Source organism: Oculina patagonica, chromosome 2 (genome assembly GCF_052425735.1).
Source record: "Oculina patagonica isolate OP01 chromosome 2, crgOcupat, whole genome shotgun sequence".
Taxonomy (NCBI): Eukaryota; Metazoa; Cnidaria; class Anthozoa; order Scleractinia; family Oculinidae; genus Oculina; species Oculina patagonica.
Window position 1 is genome coordinate 10,955,035 of NC_135759.1, and position 21,941 is coordinate 10,976,975.

At 38.3% G+C, this 21,941-nt stretch overlaps 1 protein-coding gene and 1 long non-coding RNA gene across 4 annotated transcripts; one reads left to right on the forward strand and one right to left on the reverse strand.

Moving 5' to 3' along the window:
* Nucleotides 1-652: 652 nt before the first annotated feature.
* Nucleotides 653-20,671, forward strand: LOC144643023 (PDZ domain-containing protein 7-like). Its single transcript, XM_078502138.1, has 13 exons — nt 653-1,577; nt 3,546-3,603; nt 3,925-4,094; nt 4,361-4,508; nt 5,489-5,567; nt 6,357-6,917; nt 8,580-8,680; nt 9,708-9,799; nt 10,449-10,543; nt 10,661-10,726; nt 11,789-12,292; nt 12,890-12,990; nt 18,687-20,671. The coding sequence occupies exons 1-13, from the start codon at nt 904-906 to the stop codon at nt 18,822-18,824; spliced, it is 2,787 nt and encodes a 928-aa protein (XP_078358264.1). The 5' UTR covers nt 653-903; the 3' UTR covers nt 18,825-20,671.
* LOC144643024 (uncharacterized) lies at nt 1,768-10,083 on the reverse strand. 3 transcript variants are annotated; one of them, XR_013568837.1, is made up of 4 exons: nt 10,003-10,083; nt 3,912-4,090; nt 3,289-3,413; nt 1,768-2,757 (listed from the first exon to the last, which is right to left on the reverse strand). It is a non-coding gene; the product is annotated as an uncharacterized LOC144643024 (long non-coding RNA). The 3 variants fall into 3 exon arrangements; XR_013568836.1 differs by lacking the exon at nt 3,289-3,413; XR_013568835.1 differs by having other exon boundaries at nt 1,768-3,413.
* Nucleotides 20,672-21,941: the final 1,270 nt, after the last annotated feature.

Genomic DNA, 21,941 nt, shown 5'->3' on the forward strand with positions numbered 1-21,941 from the left:
ATTAATGGTTTTAATATTTTTAACACTTTTTAGGTGCCTATTATCATATTATACTAGTATACATATTTATTGTATTATACATATTTACATTTTTACATAGATAATTATATAAATTTTTTTCCTTTTAGACAATTTCGCGTTCCCGCACACATTTTAACGAGCGCTTGCGCTCCTAGGTGTCGCGTGGGTATATTAAGTATTGTATTGTATTGTCGTATGGCCTTCGAATATATAACACCTTGACAATCTTTGGAAATCTTCGGTCTAGAAATTGCAAAAAGTTGTTCGAAAGGAAAAAAATGCTCAAAAGTTGCTGAGCACGATCGGGAAAGACCTAGAGATGGGGGGTTGGGGGGGGGGGGGGGGGGAGGACTGGTTGTTCTCCTGTTTGAAAAAGAATTGTGTAGGAATTTTTGTGGGGTAATTGTCCAACCAACACCCCGATCCCCCCCTTTGTGCACCAAACTCGGCTCAAAACAAGGAGTAGTAACAAAGCCCTTCCCTCGTCAATATTGTTAGCTATAAACTGAAAGCGGAATTTTTAATGGTTACTTTTAGGAAATAATCCAAAATCGCAAGTGTTTTGACAATAAATGAGATGCGCAAATGTTACTCATGGAGTGCCCTCGGTCAGTTGCCCGGTGTTACCACCACGAGGGCTAAGTGAATTTTGTAACAATGCCGCTTGTTTATTCTGACGACAGAGGTGTGCAAATTATGCAAAGAACTGCATAAATTACGTCGGCAATGTACTGAAAGAGCGCGTCCGTCATATGTTTGGTAGCCATGTCTATCTTTTGTTGTGGAAGTTGTTTAGGATTTCGCCGAATACTCGACATACGGTGACGATAAAAGGTTGAAGGTGAGATTCAATCGAAGAAGTGTGAAGTTAGATTGTTTAAAATGACGCAAACTGGGGACTCACAACGGAAAGAACAACTGAAGGAATTTCAACGAAATGCGCATCGTTTACTATCGGACGATGACCGCACTTATTTACATTATACGCTTAAAGAATACCAGACTTATAAGTCAGTGGAAAAGTTGATGCTTGCATTAAAATCGTGCTTGGATGATCCACGAAAGAAAGACCTCCTTGCTGACATTCGGAACCTCATTCCGTCAGCGCATTTGAGCAAGTTTGATAGTTTAGCTCCGTACAACGAAATGGCACATCCGTTCAAACCACCAAATCAAGTGTCCACGAATCGGAAGACTCAGAGTTTACCTCACAGTTACAAGAACAGTGAGCTACGAGCTCTTTCAAGAGGCTCTTCACCGGACCATGATGCTTCGTTTAGAGTTATAAGTCTAACCAGAACTTCTCCGGAGGAATCTTTGGGTTTCAAAATAAAAGGCGGTCGGGAGAGTGATAGTGCGGTTTGCATCTCTGAAGTGGACGAGAATTCATCCGCTGCAAAACAGGGTCTCAAAGTGGGAGATCAGTTAATTGAGGTTAATGGAATAGATTTCGAGAAAATAACCCAAAGCTCAGCGGAAAACCTACTTGGGACGCTGAATAAAATGAAACTGGTTGTCAAGTCGGATAACGCCGTGCCAGAATTGGATGACTCCTGGTAGGTTTCAAAAATCAAAAACTTAATTTAACTGATTGATTGAAATTGTCACAGTTATCTAACCTTGTGTTAATTTATCCTACTTCATTAGTTTCTTCACATTTTTAAACAGATTTTGTAGGGTATATTTACGCTAAAAACAATTTCAATGGCCCAAAAGGAACTATATGCACGCGTGCTTGTGTTTTGTTGTTTATCCGCTCGTGACATCTACTTAAAGTTTCAATTGTTAATGCAGTCCACGGGAGTTAAATTTTCATGTCGAAAAAGTTGGATACGTTTAATGTTGGAAACCGCAAATACAAACATGGTTTTATACGGCTTAAAACATGGTTTTATGGGATAAACATCGGCAGGTTTCGGCAATTTGCCGCGCTGTTTGCTTGCACTTGTAGCACTTTAAAATATTGGGATATTTGTTGTTGCAAACTTTCACTGGGAATATGTACTTTGTTCTTATATTTAGGCTCATAAATGTTTAGGCGTTTAGAAGTCCAAAATGAATTCAATTCGCACTGAATACCAATTCACAGTCTTGGGCTGTAATGGCAGCATTTGCCATGGATTAAATGATGGCTCCGTGACAGTATTTTAACCGTGTTTCCCTTTCCTTTGTGTACACGATGGCGTTCTCGTCGAATGACTTCATTTCGACCTGACGCCAGCGTTCACGACCTTTGGTATCAACAACTATGGAAAGGAAAAAAAAATTCATTCTGTTCAAATACGTTGAAGATTAGTTTTCTTCTGTAAAACACCTCCAGTGATCTGTTTATGCCTCATAAAACAATGTCTATATTGTAGTTGAGTATTACCTGCAGCTATTTATTTGAACATGTTGCGTGCTTCTTGATTCTACACTTGAATGCTTGTCGGAGTTTTATAACGTGTACAAAGTCATGCTTTTCGTGTGTGTAACAAGTCCGTTTTAGACCGAAATAATTATTTAATCCTGCCAAAATTCTCGGTTGCTTCTCTCTGGCCTTCATCCACAATTCTTTTATGTAGGATTTGAGAATCGACCAAAAGTTGAAGAATATTTAATTTTTTTTAGATTGTACAGATGTTGCTGGCAGTTTTATGAATTGTGTATTGATTGCCATTTCCTTTGAAAGAGCAAAGATTATTTCTTCTCTCTAACTTGACTTCAGGGGAAAACAGTTATACACCTGTGGCGACCCTGAAAAACAAATTAACAAAACGTAATTAAGATAATGATAGTTGTGGTGACAAGGATAAATTATGTTCACTTGTAATAAATTAATGATCCGGAGAAGACACAACAGCACTTGATAAGAACAGGTGGCGCTCATGTAAACTGATATGTTGCCATGGTTACACTATGATCACCACCTTAATTTTGGACATTAGATTACTATAAATATAGCGAGACAGCTGGTTAGGATGCATTATTTTGAAAGCACCATGTGTGAATTAAAATAGATGGAAGCAATTCTTCCCCACCCCCCTGAAATATTTGTGATATGTTTACGAGTCTTCTATTCAGCCAAGTACAGTGTAGATGTGTGATAGTCATACTGTACATTTTTTATGTAGACATGGTCTTTTCAAATTAGTACGCTGAGGAATATTCCGATTAAGACAGAATTGCTGAATTAATGACTTATTCATAAATAAATTTTGTAGAAGCCTCTGTAAAATGTCATGAGCATTCAAATATTCTTTTTATAGCATCTTAGATAAACTCAACTCATTTATATGCCACTCAACTTCGCATCAAGGTTATAATGCTTAGTAACTAAGAACAGGCAGACACATAATTGTTGTCCTATATTAGGGTCTCATTGAAGAGTATTTTGTTCTTGAATCTCTGCCCTGAAGAAAACAAAGATGTTTAGGAGACTTGATACAGTGTCACATTCTATTATGTATGAATCTGTACTGAACAGTAAGATTTAGTACAGCTGTGAGGTTAATGGAAATTGATATTGATTTTTTCCCTTTTAGGGGTCATAGGAATGGTAAAGTTGTTCTGAATGGAATTGCTGAAAATGACAGTCTGCAAGTAGGTGTTAAAAACTGTATGAATCTTTTATTCTATTTTCTTGAATGAAGTAAAACATGCCTGAGGGCCATGGTGAGAGACTATAGCAGAATAAAAGAAACTATGTTCTCCTGTGGCCAGCCATGCAGCCTTCATTGGTTCTGAAGTACAGTAGCAACACTCACATTTCATTCTTCACTGCCATGCCCCTAAAATCAATTCTTCACTCAAAATTGCTTTTGTGTGTTATTCATATCACAAGGTTATATATAAAATTAGTAGTTGATGCATATGTCAAATGAATGCACATTTTCCAATGTTTTCTTTACCTTTCTTTATCAGGCAAGCAGCGGCAGTGGCAGTGGTAGTATCGCTCTCCAACATAATTCTCATTTGCTGAACAGTGTCGATACGAGGAAAGTTAACCTTCAAGTGCAGTCAACAGCAAATGGTTTTATTGGGTTTAACCTTCGTGGTGGAAGTGAATATGGCTTGGGCCTATATGTATCTGGGTAAGAACAACAAATATAGCATTTAATCTAAAGATTTATTCACCTTGGATACCAGTTAATTTATTTCTTGGTAGTCTACACTGTCTATCATTCTGTGTGTTATAATTTCTCAGTCATACTCTGATGCCGGATATTTCAGTGAGAATTAAATATTTTTAGGCAATATTTTCTCAACTCATTTATTTATCACCTCAACAGAGGACATAGGAGACGAGGCTATTACCCTGCTACATTAAAGTAATCTCTGTGTTGTTGTCTTTGTTTAGCGTTGATGCTGGATCATTGGCAGAAGAAGCAGGGTTTAAAATTGGTGATCAAATCATGGAAGTCAATGGGAAGAACTTTGAAAACATCAAACACAAGGAAGCTGTTGAATTTATCAAATCACAAAATCATATTATGGTTACACTGAAGGTAACTATATTCTTCATTGAACCTTTTTATGTAAGCCGTAAGCTAAAAAATTACTTCTGATGCCTGCGCGAGGAACTCTGAAGAAAATTCCTATAATAATTTGACTGTTTTAGAAGTACAGGAATAACAACAAGAGAGAAGAATGAAAGTAGTATTATTTCAAGCAAAACTGAAAGTGTTTAAAAAGAAATTAGTGTTTTGACTTGAATGTCCATATATACTGGTATATCTATTGGTTATTATAAGTATTGAAGACGAATGACAGCCCATGATTTCTGTAGTGATGTCAGAAGAGAATTGCCCCCCTTCCCGATATGACATGCACATGTATGCTAGCCCATCTCAGGTTACATCCCAGCCTTCTTCTGGCATTTCATTACATTCCCCTAACAATTTTGCACTTTCTTATCATTACAGTCACAGTATAAGGAAAAAGAACTATAATAGTGAAGAGTTTTGTTTAGTAACATAATAAAAGGGGGGGGGGGAGCTTTGGCAATGACGATGGCAACGCCGAGGACAACGCCTGGTGCAAAATGAATTTATATTTTACTATAGAATCTCGCGATTATCCAGAGGTTTTCAGTGTATCTATTGGTTTAGGAACTAGCTCCAGCTGAATATATAAAGAAAGCGTTCATTCCCAGATAGAAATACGGAAATTTAGCTGTCACTGTTTACATTCTCCAATATACACAAAGCTTGGTCATTTCACGTTGTTGTTGCGCAGAGAATGGCCAAGAAATGTACCAGGATTTGAAACGCACGTGCAGAGCTATTATTCAGGTCATTAAACCTTTTGTTTGGCGACATTCTACTTCATGTTGCCGTCGAGGTTTGATAAAGCTCGATGATAACAACACCGGGAAAGTGACTGGGCTTTTTAACCCATAAATTCAGTGCACTCACCATTAGACCTCTGTGCATACACATATAGTTATGTATGTCACAATCACTGAAATATGCTTTGTTGTATATAGGCTGTAGGTAGACTTCCTGAGGCGAAACATTATCATTCCCAAATCAGTTGGGTTTATCCTGATGGAACTATGGTGATAGGTAAGTGATGAACACCATACAATCTACTGGGCTATCACCCTTCACAGCAATCATATCTACCACATCTCTCAGTAAATTCCAGTTGTATGAAGCCCCTCTGATTAGCTGCTATGACCACAATTCACAACACTTACAAAGTGCTCTATGCATATGGGTATTTCCGACAAATGCAAAGTCAGTTATAGGTGTTTTTAATAAAATGATAGAGACTGCAGTGAGGGTTTGCAAAGAACATGCCAACACTATTGATATATGACAACAAATTTAAAGAAATGTCTGACAAAAAAAAAGATAGATGGTGCTGCATTTTGCAAAATGGGAAATTTGTGGAAAATAGTGGCATTTAAATCAATAAGATGATATTTGTAGTACCAATAGAGAGCATGGCTGCAAACATGAAATGTTTGGTCAAAACCCAATTGCATATCAGCGAGAACAGCTGCAATAATTTATTATTTTGCCTTAGGTACCTCTTGTCAACCCCCCAAAATGGATGATCCAAAGGTTCTCTGTTTGAACCATTAAAAGCTGGAAAAATCTAAATTCCCCCAAATTACCCTGGCAATAGGCTAAAATAGGTGAAAAGGTACATACATTTCTAAGCATGTTCCTCCACATCTGGGAGATTTGTCATCCCACCTTGAAGTCCAGAAACTTGGGTCTTTATCCAAAAGAATTGCAGATTATCCTGAATTTCTCAGGATGAAACAATAAGCTTTTATATTGTAAGATGTGTCTTACATGTAGTCAACCTGCTTTCTAAAATGTTTTTTTTTTCTTGGCTTTCAGAGGGTAAAGAAAGTTTCAGTCGATCTCTCTCAGCCCCAGTTTCCCCAGTGTCTTCTCTAGAGCTCAGCAACTCTAGTACCCAGTTTCCTGACTTTGGAGATGAGAATCCCACAAGAGACACACCAAGTCCTAGACTTACTAGACCCCTATCACGCGAAGCTGCAGTCCAGACCCCTGAGCCCTCTCCTGAACCTGCTCCAGAAGTGAAAGATGAGATTGTAGTCGTACAAGTGAAACAGGACTTTGCAGAATTAGAGAGAACACAGAGCTCAAAGAGTCTGGCGACATCGTCAACCAGTAGTGGCTGTGACAATGAAAAGCAGAACTCAATTCATTCAGCACATTCTTTTGAGAATGTTAATGGTAGCAGAGAGGAAGTTTCAAAGAGATACTCAGTGTCCAGCATGAGCAAAGAGGAAGCCATTCTGAGTGGCAGTGATGGTGAGCTGAATGACAAGAGGAAAGTGAAGAAATCCAAGTCTTTCCTGCAGAAACATGGTGACAAAATTAAGTCCAAGTTGAGCTTCAGGAAAAAGGGAAAACCAAAAGTTGAACAAAGAGGTAGGACACCAACAAAAAAATAATGAACTGAGACTTAAGCTGTACTTGTCTCTCTAGGGCTGCTACACACTAATGTACAACTCCCCACTTACTTATACATTGGCTTTCTTCCTGCTTTTCATGTATCCATCATCTTGGGGAGGGAGAAATTGTAGCAGGTTTTTCAAAAATGGCATAAAAGAATTACTGGACCAGGACGATATATGGCAGTGATTTCATGTTATGAAGTTATCAGAGTACATACGTTTATACCATGCCATAGAAAATACAGCCAATCAGAATACAGGAAAGCCGTTGTATATTCGACGGTATTCAACCCAACCTTCCCATAGTGCGCTGCGACTGTATTCTCGACGATATTTAGTTAACGTATTTTCTATGACATATGGTATAAAATAGTTACACAACACTTTCTCGTGGTATACTATGGAATATCCCACTTGTCACTTGTATTTTCTTGGCATACACACTCGCCTAAAGGCTCGTGTGTATACCGAGAAAATACAAGTGACTCGTGGGATATTCCATAGTATACCACTCGAAAGCGTTGCATAACTAGTATGTATTGTACCACTCCCTGTTTCTCTCTGAGATTTTTAAGTGTCGATGCCTTGAACCTGATCTCCCTGATGTCACCTCTTCTTGTTTGCTTATCTTGCCAGGGATTAAAACATGAAAGATTAAATAACAGGGTAATAAGCCCAAGGTGGAGACTAAAGGATATCAGAACTGTAGAACAAGCAATTGTCGTGATAAGATGTTTGATAGACATGAGTTGGTTATATGATTTAAATCCCGGATAGTTAGAATTGTTAGAACAATTGATCATTTGTGCCATGCATCATGCCGTTGGGCTGCAGTATGTACAGGTTGTTACATCGTAAGTGCCATATGTGTTTATGTCTTGTGTTGTCCCTTCCAATTTCACCTTTCATTTTTTTTGTCTGTTGGCCTGCCAGATTAGAAGAAAAGTTTTTAAAGTTAATCTGTAACATAAAAGTTGAAAATAGTAAATTCTTAAAACAGTGTCCAAGACATTACAATTATTAAAATCCTAATATTAGAGAACGCAATTCCTTAATCTATAATTTACTATTGTTTTGATTGTAATAAATCTTTAAATGCTTCAATTCAATGCACTTAATAAATTTTGAAGCTACATGGTTTATTTTGTAATTTAGTACTTACACATTGAATTACTATGTTAAGGGTCTATAACTACTTTTTAAATCTATTTTAAGAAATGGCATTTTTTTAAATAATTAAAATATTGGTTTACAAGTTTTTTATTAATTTTTTTTCCTGACAGTGATAAAGTTCTTCAATTAACCTCAGAAGTCTTAAACTTTATTTAAAGTGGCATAACTGCAAAGAGTGGATTAGATTAAAACTAATACTTACCAAATAAACTTTCGAATAGATTTTTGAATAAAAACATACATTTTATTTTTTGTTTAAATTCTTAAATACAGATGCAAATTGTAAAACCTCTATGAATAAAAACATAAAGTTAACATAACTTTTATAACTCACTAGTTAATGTCGTTGTGTTGTGTGTGTTTTTGTTTCTCCGTTACTACTGCCTAGCTTATCGTGAGATGCAACTTCCTGTGCATGCTACCCCCATTTTTGAGAAGGGTTTTGGTACTCAATTAATGCTAGGTGGCTCCACAAGACAGCAAATGTTACTGTACATTGAAGAAAAGGCAAAGAAGATTCTGGTAGTTGATGAATACAATGCTGTCATCAGGCATATCAAACAGGTAAACTGTCTTTTTTGTTTCTTTTGTTAGAATGCAAAAGTGATGTTACACTTGTACCTTATTTTAATGACATATCTGAACTTTTAATTTGCCAAATTTTTGAGAGATATGACTATGTACATTCATCTTGACCTTGGTGGGAAATAAATGAAAAACAATTTTTGTCACAAGGTCTGAAAAATTTGTCAGCAAAGCTTTTGACTGTATTGCACAGTCTTCATCAGCGATTAAAGTGAGCTCACATTGAATGCAAATTGTTTAATCACGTGACAACAGGTGGTCAAAAATGGTGGGAAGATCATAGCCCCCGTCTTTGTTCAGCATTGGGTGTAGACAACTGGTATGGATGGCCTCCTTGATTTTTTTCTTTTGACATCTACGGACTCTTTATCGAGAATCTTGACTCCTTCCCAGTCAATCTTGTGATTGGCTTAACAAATTTTTCAGACCTTGTGACAAGAATTTATTTATTTTTTGTTTTGAGAGAGAACTTAAAATTTTTGTAATCACACAAAGGAGATTGAAGAATGTCATACCTCAAAGAATTCTTACTAGCTAAGCAAGTTACATGTATAGAGGTGTGTTAAATCCTTCTAATTAAAGATATTCTGTATTTACACAGACTTTTCTTCTGTGTAATGTTAAAATATCAAAAATGTTTGAGAGTTAAAAATTAGTTGGCTGTATTTATTATTATAAGCACTTTTCCATAGTCACTGGTAGTTTTAACTATTAAAATAGTCCTTTTTCACAATTTTTATGCTCATTCCACAGTTATCCACTGTATATCGATTTATCTGGTGGATAGCGTTGTCCACTCTTTAAACAAATGGGCCCAGATAAATCACAGTCCAATGGGTAGCCTAGTATGTTTTGCCAACTCATTTCCACTGGAATGCAATTTATCTGGTGGACGTCCACCCTTTGAACAACAGTGATCTGTGGTGCTTGAGATAATAACTTTTAGAGTTGCTTTTAACCCTTTGCGAATGAGACAAGCAAGTTATGGTGTACTGTTTCATTGCAGTATCAAGAAGATTCAGATGTTGAAGCTCTTGTAAATAAGCTGCTAGCAATACTGGACAAACCTGAAAAGGCTCTTCTGTTGAGAGATGTTAGGTAAGGTCACTCATATCATTCTACACTAATTCAAAGTTCTAAGGACGTTTTGATAGAAAATGTTTTCACCAGTATCAAATGAGGAACATAAGCATTCATCACTTTACCAGTACATTTTGTAACAAATCGTTTGGTAGTGAGTTCTGTTTGATTTATAAAACATATTTTGATATGAGATAGTTCAAAGAGCTTAAAATTCTGACCTTGGTGTAGGAGTGTTTCTCTTTTCTCCTGTTGAGTTGAAGACAACATGCTTTCAATCTGGCTTTGGTTCCTTTCCCAAGTGGTTTTTTGTTTTTGTTTTTTTGGGGGGGGGGAGAGAAAAAGTCTTTTGTATCCAATCCACAATATTTTTTTAGGACTTCAACTTTGGTTCGAACTTTGGTTTGAAGTGAAACCAAAGTGTAGCCGCGTTGCATTGGCGCCAAACTAACGCGTGCAAATAGTGATAGCTGATTGGCTTAGACGCAAATTTTCGCAAAAAATATGATAATTTATTATGTGACAAAATATATGCAATTTGTTTTACATTGTACTACACTGTACTCGGCCTTTAATTATATTTAATATTGTGAAATGGATTTAAAATCGAAGAAAGATCTTTTATTATCCTTCTAATATAAATTGTTTTTACTGAATTTGTCGACAGGACGTTAGTTTTACCATATGACCTCGGAAGGTTTGATGCGATGGTATCGGCCCACGAGAAGGAGGCATTAGAATACCTGAGTGGATTTGTGCCTGGTATGTATTATCAAATACCTATAAGATATTTAAACTTTTTTGAGTTTTATTCAATTGATGTGAAAATTTTAGAATTTTCCGCAAGCTAATGGTTGTTGCACTTTTTTCTTGGCAAAGGTTCACCAACAATAATACCCACTGTAGCTGAGAAACCAAAACGACAACTTGTAGCTGCTATTCAAGGTATGTAAATGATGCTACGTTTAGTTAAAGATAGTGTGTTTACAGACCCTCCATTTTCTCTAAGATCGTCGAAAATGCGCCGTAAGCAAAATATGAGCCTGGGGAATTTGAACGAACGCGAACACAAGGGGATTGGGTATTAGCCCGCTCCGCGGTCGCCCCTGCTTTACGTCTGAGAAACAATGGAACGTCTGTGGACAGACTAAGTAAGAGTTTTACAATTGCAGCAAGACCGGAAAAAAGCTATGCTATCTTGTTAGTTGGAAACATCTCTTGCAAGACACACATCTCATTTTGCAAACTTTTCATCTTTTTTATTTCGAGGAGAACTGACAACATCTAAAAAAATGTTCGTCACATTGATACAATATTGATGTAGTTCAATCATAAATTAATAATCAACCAAGAAAGTATTGTACCTGTATATTATTGATGAAATGTTTTGTTTTCTTATCGTACTCATAAAGGTTTATCATTAGATAATGAGAATTTCCTGCTAGGGAAATGTACCCACCCCCTAGGGTGGGTACATCCCACGGCTTTTACTGATAATCGGTTCCTGATGAAGGAAAATATTTGCAGTTATATTTTTGGCGTGTAGACGTCGCACGAAAACTTTTTGTCTAGCTGGTGGTACTTGTCTCTGACAGATCTTGCTTAAAGGCGCTAGAGCACGGTATTTTAGGTAATTCTATTTATTTCCGTTAATTAAGAGCTCTAAACTTCAAATTGGATGAGCCGGTGAAAGTCTATTGTTGGCAAAATCACGGTTACATAACAAACAAGGATAATTTTCGAGCATTGTTAATAACACTTTAATACATTGAGATAAACTTGAAAGATGTCGGGCTGACGTTTTTCAAGTTTACCCGAACACAATCCGTTTTAATCCTTTCAAATTTTGCCCATCTATGCCCTTTTTTTGGTATTTCTGTGTTTCTTTTGAGTTCTTCTACAGTTTTAAGCCGTTATTGTGATATTTTAAATATTCTATGACCAGTTGGTCAGTGCCGAAGTTGGTTAAAATTGCGTGACATAGCCCCTTTAACTTCGCATTTACAGACAGCAGAGGGAGTTTTCAGTTACGAACGAAAGAAGAAGTGGAAAAAATCAAACAGGAAAAAGAAGAAATGGCGCGAAAACGAGAACAAACGGCGTGGTTGGGAGGCAGCATTCTAGATCGCCAAAACAGTCCAAGAGCCCAACACAATCCTAACGCCATGATAATACTACCGGCTAACTACACATTAGATACAGCTCCGGTAAGAGATACAACAAGCAGCGCTCCAGCTTCATTTGAAGTTCCAGTTATTCAAGTAAATAATGGAGAGGTATCTGGAGCGCCGAAACACGATGAAAATGATAATGAAAGACACATGAAGTCGAACTCCCTCCTGGTGCCAGATCGAGTGTCTATGGAATACAAAGACGATGATGATGAAACTCAAGCTCCCGCGGCGTCCACTTCTTCAGCTCCGGCAATATCGATTTCAGTTCCTGTGATAGCTGTTTCTAACGAGTCGTCATCAGTCACAATACTTCTTTCCAAGAAGAGGACCAGTTTAGGTAAGTTATCGCTTGTATTGTGCCATCATTGTTACATTATTGTTTTATCATTGCTCATCACTTTTCCATCATTGCCCATTATTGCCTCACCACCCCTTACCTATTCCCGCCTGGAGAAGACATAAACACAGCCCAAAATTGATAGAGGACTCTTGTTGTGGTTAAATGTCAACCGAATTGTTTTTTTTAGCCTTGTGTTATAATGGTGAAGTTGAAGTTGAACTTGAATTTTATTTGTTCTCATGAATATGGTTACAAAATTTTTTGCCCCTGCTACTAGTAAAGGCAACTAATCGTGGTGGGGGCAAGGGTTGATAATAGTAATAGAAAAACGAAAAACGTGTGAGATTGCCAGCTAAAACATGTTTTCGATTCTTGTTATTCAATCAAATGCATAATTCATGTCTCTTAGCAACAAAAACCAATAGAATTCTCAAAGACACGATTTGAACCTACAACAGTGCTTTTTTCTTCATTGCCGAAATTTGTCGTTTTCTCCATGTCTCCACACGTACGATCCGGTTTAAGTACTTTACAGAGTGAGACGTTACTGCAAATATTATAACTGTCAGGCCATCTTCTCATTTTTGTGTCCAGGTATAAGTATTTCTGGAGGGAAGGGCTCCAAAACGCAACCCGAGGTTAGAGTGGAGAAAATTTTTCCAGGTGGCGCAGCAGCTGATGACGGGAGACTTAAGGTGAGAGGTTTAGTTTAACAAAGTTATCTGTGCAACTAGGCTTAAGCTTGGCTCAAAGGATGGAAACGCTATTTATCAGATAAACTGCTATCCAGTGAAAAGTGTTAATAAAACAAACCACGCTACCCATTGGACATTGATATATCGCGTGTTGTCTATTCTTGGAACAAGTGGGCCCAGGTTTATAAGGTTTACAAGGCCTTTGCCTTATCTCATCGAAACTTAAGAAGTAAAAAAAGTGCTCAGGATCTCATTTTCTGGTACTGTAAATGCATAAATGAGGGAAGGTGTATAGGCTTTCCTAACTAGTTTTGCAATGTACACATAGAAGCTAGAAAGGAGAATTTTATATTGACATTAAGGTTTAAGAGAAAATTTCGACTCAGACCGAGCGGAAGGTGGCACAAAAATTCAAAATCAGAATTCTTGATATGCCGCCCACAGAAAGCCTATGGTAGGCCTATAAACGTGGTGGGATTTTTTTCTTCAAATATTTCTTCGACCGGTCAAAAACTTACAAAACCGTTATGAACCCCAGTGTCTTCTAAAGCACACAAAATAAACATGACTTATACCGTGTCGTAAACTTCGCACTGGCTCGTTCGCATTAAATGAAACCCCGTTTTTGAGCCTAGAAATGTACTATTGAAGTGTTTATAAGTCATTTGAGTCCAATCTTTTCTCTCTAAGTTAATTTTGAAGGTCACGGCGAGCCGTTGAAAATCCCTAAAATTCGGTTGCTCGAAATTCTTAATTTGGCGCTCTTTTTCGAGAGAGAATTTCTCTACCCGGTAAAACTCGAAATTACTTGAATTTCAGATATTTTGAAAGGGGAAATGCCGTTCTAAAACCTAGTGTAAAAATTTATTTCGGGCTCTCTATACGCGCTGTGTGCGAACGCTCTCAAAATACTTATAATTACAAAATTAACTGTCACTGAAACGTAAACAATACCCACATTCTTCCGACCAGACAGTCCAAAACGTCTTCTTCTGAGTCTTTCCTCCGTTTTCTACTGGTATTTAGATGTAATCTACAGCAGAAGTTCCCTGTTAAGATCATCCTGAACGCCATATCTGCCAAATATCGAGTGTAAAGCGAATTTCGAATCCTATTGCCATCTTTCGTGATTAGTCTTCAAGGCATTCAAGCGTGCCGAATCGACAACTTCAGTACAGCTCCGTGTTGACATTCAACATTCGACCACTCTCAGGCCTAGGTCTGCCATGCTATTCCCATCTCTTGTTAAACAGCCGTCGAATAAATATACCCTTCTTGTATCAACCCTTTGATTTCTCGACCGAAATGCCGGTCCGTTCAATTCTTCATGGCCAGGAACAAAGCACTGGAACCAGGCAAACTGTTGTTCTCCGATTACATGTTGACTAAACTTGGGTGTCACGCAATCCCCTTCGTAATAGTCACTCGGTAGGACTTTTTGTTACATGATTTCCATAAATAATAATAATAAAAAAACAGCCGATAATTCGAAAGATCGGGACGTCTAAACTAAATATCCTGGTTAACGCTGTGCCAACATCCCTTTGTGACCCTTAGGATTGTAAACTGACTTATGTAAAGATTTAATGCAGCGCTCATTGTTTCACTATACTCAAACAACCAAAGGTTGAAACAACATATGGTAAACCATTATTTGCAAGAAGCATAATCTTGGCCAAAATGATATTTTCATCAGATGGCTGGACCTACGCCATTACCACTAATCCCTAGTGCAAACCCACTAACCCCTGCCTACACGACGCCGAGCGGTACTCGCCTGAGGTCCAGATCATATGTCCTTTTGTCAGAACAGGTAAAACAGCAAACAAAGACCTTACCCTGTTAACTATTGTATTGAGATATCCACAACGACACCTCTGAACTAGACCTTATTCTGTTACAAAAATACAGAAAAAATAGGGATCTTCGCTCAGGGGCGGAGCCTCCCGTGTTTGGGTAAGTGGTGATTGGTCAAAGACATGGCGAAAAAAATATAGATCATTTCGGTCAATACAATTTGAAAGGCACTGCCTATTTTATTCCGGATCTGATAAAAAAAACACACACACACACATACGTAACAGGAATTTTTAGCAAATTTTTATTTCAAGTCAAACTGCAATCTCTTACACATTACGACCACCCTTAGTACCTCCCCGGGGGTATCACATGAATGTGGCACAACCATGGGCTCCTGGCACAACTGTCTCACGGCATATAGTCCTACATATCTTCCAGTTAAAATAACTGCCGTATTATTTTAGTCGAATAAGCGCCGTCCCCAATAACGCCGCATTTGGGACAAAATGTTGATAAGCGCCTCCTCGGAATAGTATAGTCCCGATGCGGTGCTTATTCGAAGAATTCCCTTTGACTACAATGGAACTCTAAAACAGCATTGCAAGTTTCCTTCTATCAAATTAACAGACAATATTTCTCACTTAAAGTGAATATATAGAGGATAATACATGGTTGTGCGGAGATATGAAATTTATCTTCGAGTGTTCAAATCGATAGCTCACGAGTGAGCGCAGCGAACGAGTGAGATATCGGATTTGAACACGAGAAGATAAATTTCCTATCTCCAAGCAACCATGTATTATTCTGTTTATTATATAAACCTACTAATTACGATGTTTTTGACGGTTTTCCGAAGATTTCCGACCATTTTCCGAAGATTTCTAAAAATTTTCAAAATGTTGTCCGAAGGTTGGACGAATGATTCCGAAAATTTTCCGAAAATTTCCGAAGATTGCCGAAGACTGCCGATGAAGATCCGAAGATGTTTTGACTTAATATCGATTTACTTTGGCTCATTGAGCATTTAACCATAGCAAACTCTGCGAGCTGGTTGGTCAAAAATGATATCACATGTGTGGATATCATTTTTATCCACACATGTGTGATACCACTTTTCTCGATTTGCTACCACTCGCTAAACCACTGCAGTTTATATAATAAATTACACCATTATTCGATCATCAAGTTCCCTGTCCAGTATTATTGCAGAACGTAGTTTTGTTGTGAAGGCCGTCCATGAACTTTACCGTCCCACCAAGCCCAATTTCTACTCTCTTTCTTTTTTCAGGTACCTGTGAAAGCAGTCTGTTTTTGGCTTTTGCTTTGTTTAATAAGTGGTGTCCTTAAATAAGCTGCCCCCCCCCCCCCCCCACCCCCTTCCGCGAATAAGCGCCGCATTTGAAACCTGAATAGGATATACATTCGCTGTAACCAGCGCTGTAACTAGACTTTACACTCATCACATGGAAACGTCATCCACAGTCCAGTTGACAACTAGCCAACATCTCCAAAGTGCGCTAGACTCTTGGTCGACCGGTCCGTATTCAAGCCCTGGCCGGGATCATTTGGGCAAGCCAATTTATATTGAGTTGTCTAGAACGCAGGCGCGGGCGGGCGAGGAGGAAATTCCTAAGCAGACTGAAGGAATCACATTTCTATGCCGCGGGTAAAATAATAAGTTGGTATTTCACCAGCTGAAATGTCGAAAGGGGTAAGGAATTATCCCTCATATTACTTTTCTTTTAATCCACCGAACACTGGGCAGTCTATCTATCTAAATATTCTAAATTGTTTCAGTTTTATTTGAAGCCGAATGGACCCCTGTCGAAAGGCGCAACATCCTCGATTTTTTTGAAGGTTTATGCACGTTTTTATTTCGTCAGGTAGCGAAAAGGAAGTTTTCTTTTGTCTTCAAAAGAGTATATAAAAGAGCAAGGATAGTAAGGATCTGGACCTTGGGTGGAGTGCCGTCGGTGAGGTGTAGCGGAGAGGGGGAGGGGTGATAGTGTGGGTTCAGCACTTGCGATAAAAATATTATTTTGGACAAGACGTTGCCGCTCAGAAATGATTTGCCATTAATTTGGTTGTTTGCATATTGTAAAACAACTGCTGTAGACGGTTCTACGGATAGTAAATAAACCAAGCGCTGTATAGGCTAGAAAAACAGCCGCCTCTCATCGCTTCCGCTGCGACGTGCAAAACGAGTAGTCCGTAATCACGAGAGCGATTAGGATGCGAGGCGGCTGTATTCGCAGGCTAAGCGCTGTAGCCTAAAAGTAAGTTTACGATCGTAAGTCTCCTTTGAGACTTAAACGATTTTTGCGTGAATTCATTTTGGCACAGAGTTAAAAGGGAAGTATTTTGATTGTTTTTCGTCGAAACCGTGCTATAATCCCCTTACTTGTTGAAGTAGATGGAAAGGGTCGAAAAGAATTTCAACTTGAAATAGTCCGCCGGAATTTTTCAAGTTCTCACTTAAGTTCTCACATTTTTGTTTCCGACAAGTATCATGATTGTTCTTTTTTCAACAGCTCGGTTGGGTTGTTTTTTAAAAGAACAATCATGATCGTTTTCGGAAACAAAAATGCGAGAACTTTAGTGAGAACTAGGAGCCGTGAGAACTTGAAAAAATCATTCATTTCGACCCTTTCCATCCACTTCCCCTTAAACACAGTAAAATTAATTTAGACGTCCTGATCTTTCAAATTATCGGGTGTTTTTTTTAATTTATGGAAATCGTGAACAAATACCTACCGAGTGACTAGTACGGAAGCGATTGCGTGACACGCAAGTTTCAAATTGGTCAACATGTCATCGGAGAACAACATTTTGGCTCGTTTGTTTCCGACCATGAAGAATTGAACGGTCCGGCATTTCGGTAGAGAAATCAAAGGGTTGATACAAGAAGGGTACATTTATTCGACGGCTGTTTAACAAGAGATGGGAATATCACTGACAGACCTGAGAGTGGTCGAATGTTGAATGTCAACACGGAGATGTACTGAAGTTGTCGATTCGACGGCACGCTCGAAGGCCTTGAAGACTAATCAAAGATGGCGATAGGATTCGAAATTCGCTTTACACTTGATATTTGGCAGATATAGCGTTCAGGATGATCTTAACAGGGAGCTTCTGCTGTAGATTACATCTAAATACCAGTAGAAAACGGAGGAAAGACTCAGAAGAAGACGTTTTGGACTGTCTGGTCGGAAGAATGTGGGTATTGTTTACGTTTCAGTGACAGTTAATTTTGTAATTATAAGTATTTTGAGAGCGTTCGCACACAGCGCGTATAGAGAGCCCGAAATAAATTTTTGCACTAGGTTTTAGAACGGCATTTCCCCTTTCAAAATATCTGAAATTCAAGTAATTTCGAGTTTTACCGGGTAGAGAAATTCTCTCTCGAAAAAGAGCGCCAAATTAAGAATTTCGAGCAACCGAATTTTAGGGATTTTCAACGGCTCGCCGTGACCTTCAAAATTAACTTAGAGAGAAAAGATTGGACTCAAATGACTTATAAACACTTCAATAGTACGTTTCTAGGCTCAAAAACGGGGTTTCATTTAATGCGAATGAGCCAGTGCGAAGTTTACGACACGGTATGAGTCATGTTTATTTTGTGTGTTTTAGAAGACACTGGGGTTTATAACGGTTTTGTAAGTTTTGACCGATCGAAGAAATATTTGAAGAAAAAAATCCCACCACGTTTATAGGCCTACCATAGGGTTTTTGTGGGCGGCATATCTAGAATTCTGATGTTGAATTTTTGTGCCACTTATTTTTGTTTTGGCTCGGTCTCAGTGGATCTTTGCTCTTAAAGGCTTGGATTCCATCCGATCACAATGGACTCTGGAGCTGGCATAACATTTGTTCTCTACTGTCTTATTTTACTTTAGAGCGGTGACCAGATCCTGTCTGTGGACGGAGAAAGCCTTCAGGACGTGACACACGCTGAAGCAGTCGACATTATAAGAAGATCTTACAATAATAAGTCCAAAGATGTGATGGAAATTGTGGTGATACCCAAACAATAATAGAGTTTTGTGCAATATTTATCGAATTATATCGTTACATTGTTAGAACGGTTCATAAATAACTGGTTTAATAGCGAAATCGCAGTAAATGCAAGTGACCAATCACAGCAGACGCCGAAAACGGTATAGACCAATCAGAACGCGAGACGAAAACACGTGAACAGTGCTGAACCATGCTCCTGATTGGTTGAAATTTATGTCTGCTCTGATTGGTTCAAGCACATCGCAACAGTCAACACTTCCTCAACAGTCAGTGGAAAACCTTCCTTAGTATAAACGCAGATTGCAATAACATTCCTTGACTGCATATTCCTAGCAACTTGTCAGTCCTCGACATCGTACGTGTTTTTGACGATTATTTGATCTCTGCGAGATAGAATAGAGAGGTAGTTCAAGAACTTTTTGTTAAACACGAAAATATTGTTTTTCGTCTCCAGATGTTATCGTTATTATCGATAGATATTAACATGCTAGAGAATCCAGCCTGTATAATTTATTATGGAAGCCCATTTTGTATTCGTGGTTAAAGGGCTCTCTTTTTCGTACGAGCTGGTAGCCTCTGCGGAGGAGAGAGGTTAAAGGGCGAATCATGTGGCGTAGGTTGGGGATAGCTGACGAAAAGTGAGAATGCTCGGCCTTTCACATGACGAGCTTTTTTAAAACTGCGAGGATTTTTGGTTACAATTGTAAATATATCCATAGTCGAACGATCGTACTGCATTTTACCATTCCCAAGGTTTGCATAACTCTTCATAGATTGGTGGAAAATACATTCACATATGTACCCGATACATCACTGATTTATGTCTGGCAATGCGGGTGAAGGTAGGAAAGACATACAGTATTTACAAACAGGCGCAGGCCGTCGTTTTTATAAAAACAGTTAGAATAGCAATGAATTCATACCGTGGATGTAAGAATTTTGATTTAGTAATCTCGTACATTAAGTTCACTTGAAATTCATACACATAGCCATATTAAATCACATAAAATTGGCACCTCTAAAGAGTTGAATTTGATTGACAGTTGAAAAAGGGTTAGTTGTTGGTGACCGCCTTTGCTGCATGTCAACGTTTGGAAAAGAAATGCGGATTGTTTACAAATGCGTGAACGTGGAAGAGCATTTTACTCAGGGCTTGCTGCTTTAAAATGAAAAGAAATACAATTTCTAATGAAAAATTAGTTCGCATGACTCTTGTGAAAGTGTAACGAGGTTTTACTTAGTGTTCATTTTTTATCGTTTTTAAAATGCCCGTTGGAGTGTTTTATTTACCATTCTTTTGTATTATTTAATCATTTTTATTTTCTGTACAGTGCATCATACGAAATCTGCTTTGTTTTTGATTTTTTGTCAGTTTTATTTTTTATGCCGGATGTAACAACGCCATTTTTACCCTGTGTGTCAGAGGTTTACTCGTGCTTGCTTGAGTGAGCGGATAGAGCATAACATACCCCTCCCTCCCTAAAAAGTGTATATTTTAAAACGTTTTACTACCTTATCCTGAAATTCTTCTGCTTCATCAGGACGCTAACTCAAAGAAGAAGCGGCTTCAATTCAGGTTCTCTAATATTCACTATGATCATTTGTAATATCTGCATCAAAAGCTAAATTTTAGAAGCTTTATATTCACACGGAATACGATAGTACAATAAGCACTTACTAAATTACATGCCCACCTTGCAGTACAATAGCTAGTTAATTTTTATCTGGTTCGAGGTCTTGCCGAGGTTTAAAATTGAGTAGCAACAGTATTTTTGTAAAATAAAGTGGATATAATTTTTCAACGGCATATGATGTACATTTAACAGTAATCCATAATTTGCAATAAAAGCCGATATTTACTGTACTTGAAGTGTTGTCAAATTATTGTAGATGCATTTGAAGTCAGTTATGAGGTTGCATGGTTTTGCCTCAGTTCGCAGTCAGTGAACTTACAGTGGTTCAGATTTCATTGACTGTCAGTAGTAGTATTATTGCTAACTTTCTCAAAGTCGTTGGCTTCTCGTTTCCGGTTTGGTGGTAGAAGACCCCGGTGCAAGGAGCGAAAGTGAGCGCGAAACGCGAGCAACGCGTGCGATGCGCGAGAGCTCTCGCGCTTCGCGCTTGTTACACTACCCCCACCTTATTTGGTTTCCCGTTCCTCGCCACGTACCCTCACCGTTAGGCATGAATACATTGCGCTAGTAAATTCAGGAAAAGTTGCTTCACAATACACCCAAAAGTTGCTCTAAAGTTGCTCGAATAGCAAAAAGTTGCCACCAAAATTTAGAAAAGTTGCTTGCTCTCTTGACGTGAATTTTGCGTTTTCTAGAAATTGAAGCGCTTGCAGGTTTACTAGGAGATGCCCTAGCGTCTATGGCAACCTCAATGGGGTCAATATCTGAATTATTTCCATTTTCCTCGTCTGAAATTTCATCTGATTGCGATGCCATAAGTGACTCGCACTTCAGCAAATACCAAGATGGGGCCGCAGGCTCTATGTTACAGCGAGTAACCGCTGAATTTAAGCGCAGATAGACAGCCGCTGTCCAGATTTCGTGGGCGTAAAGCAAGTGTTATTTTATTGTCATTAGTTTTTATAAAATCAGTTTTGATAAAACCAGTTTTAATAAAATCCTTCGAAATGAGACGGCCTTTTATGGTTTGGATCGGTTCTATATCAATTTGTTGCTCAAAAGTTGTCAAGGAAGGCAAAAGTTGCCCAAGGTTGCTGGTACTACAAAAAGTTGCTCAAAACGCTAAAAGTTGCTCAAAGAGGGGGGTGGGAACTGGGATTTACACATGTTTTCACTGGGAAAATGGGATTAAGGTAACTGGGACTGGGATACAGAAACAAAAAATGGGAATGGGAAGCATGTCAATACATGACTAAACCTGCATATTTTACGTTCTATCATGATATTCTTAAAGTCCGGCATAGAATAGTTAAAACACTGAAAATTAACTCTGAAACAAAACCACTACACTGCACGAGTGTCCATCAAGTGTCGATCAATTTTCGTGTAAGTGATTAAGTTACTCAGCGGAACTGCTATGACTGAGCATGGGCACTGGGCACAAATGGAATATTTAAGAGAATTGATAGTACGTTTTGCAGGGTAGTGGTAAGTAAGGGA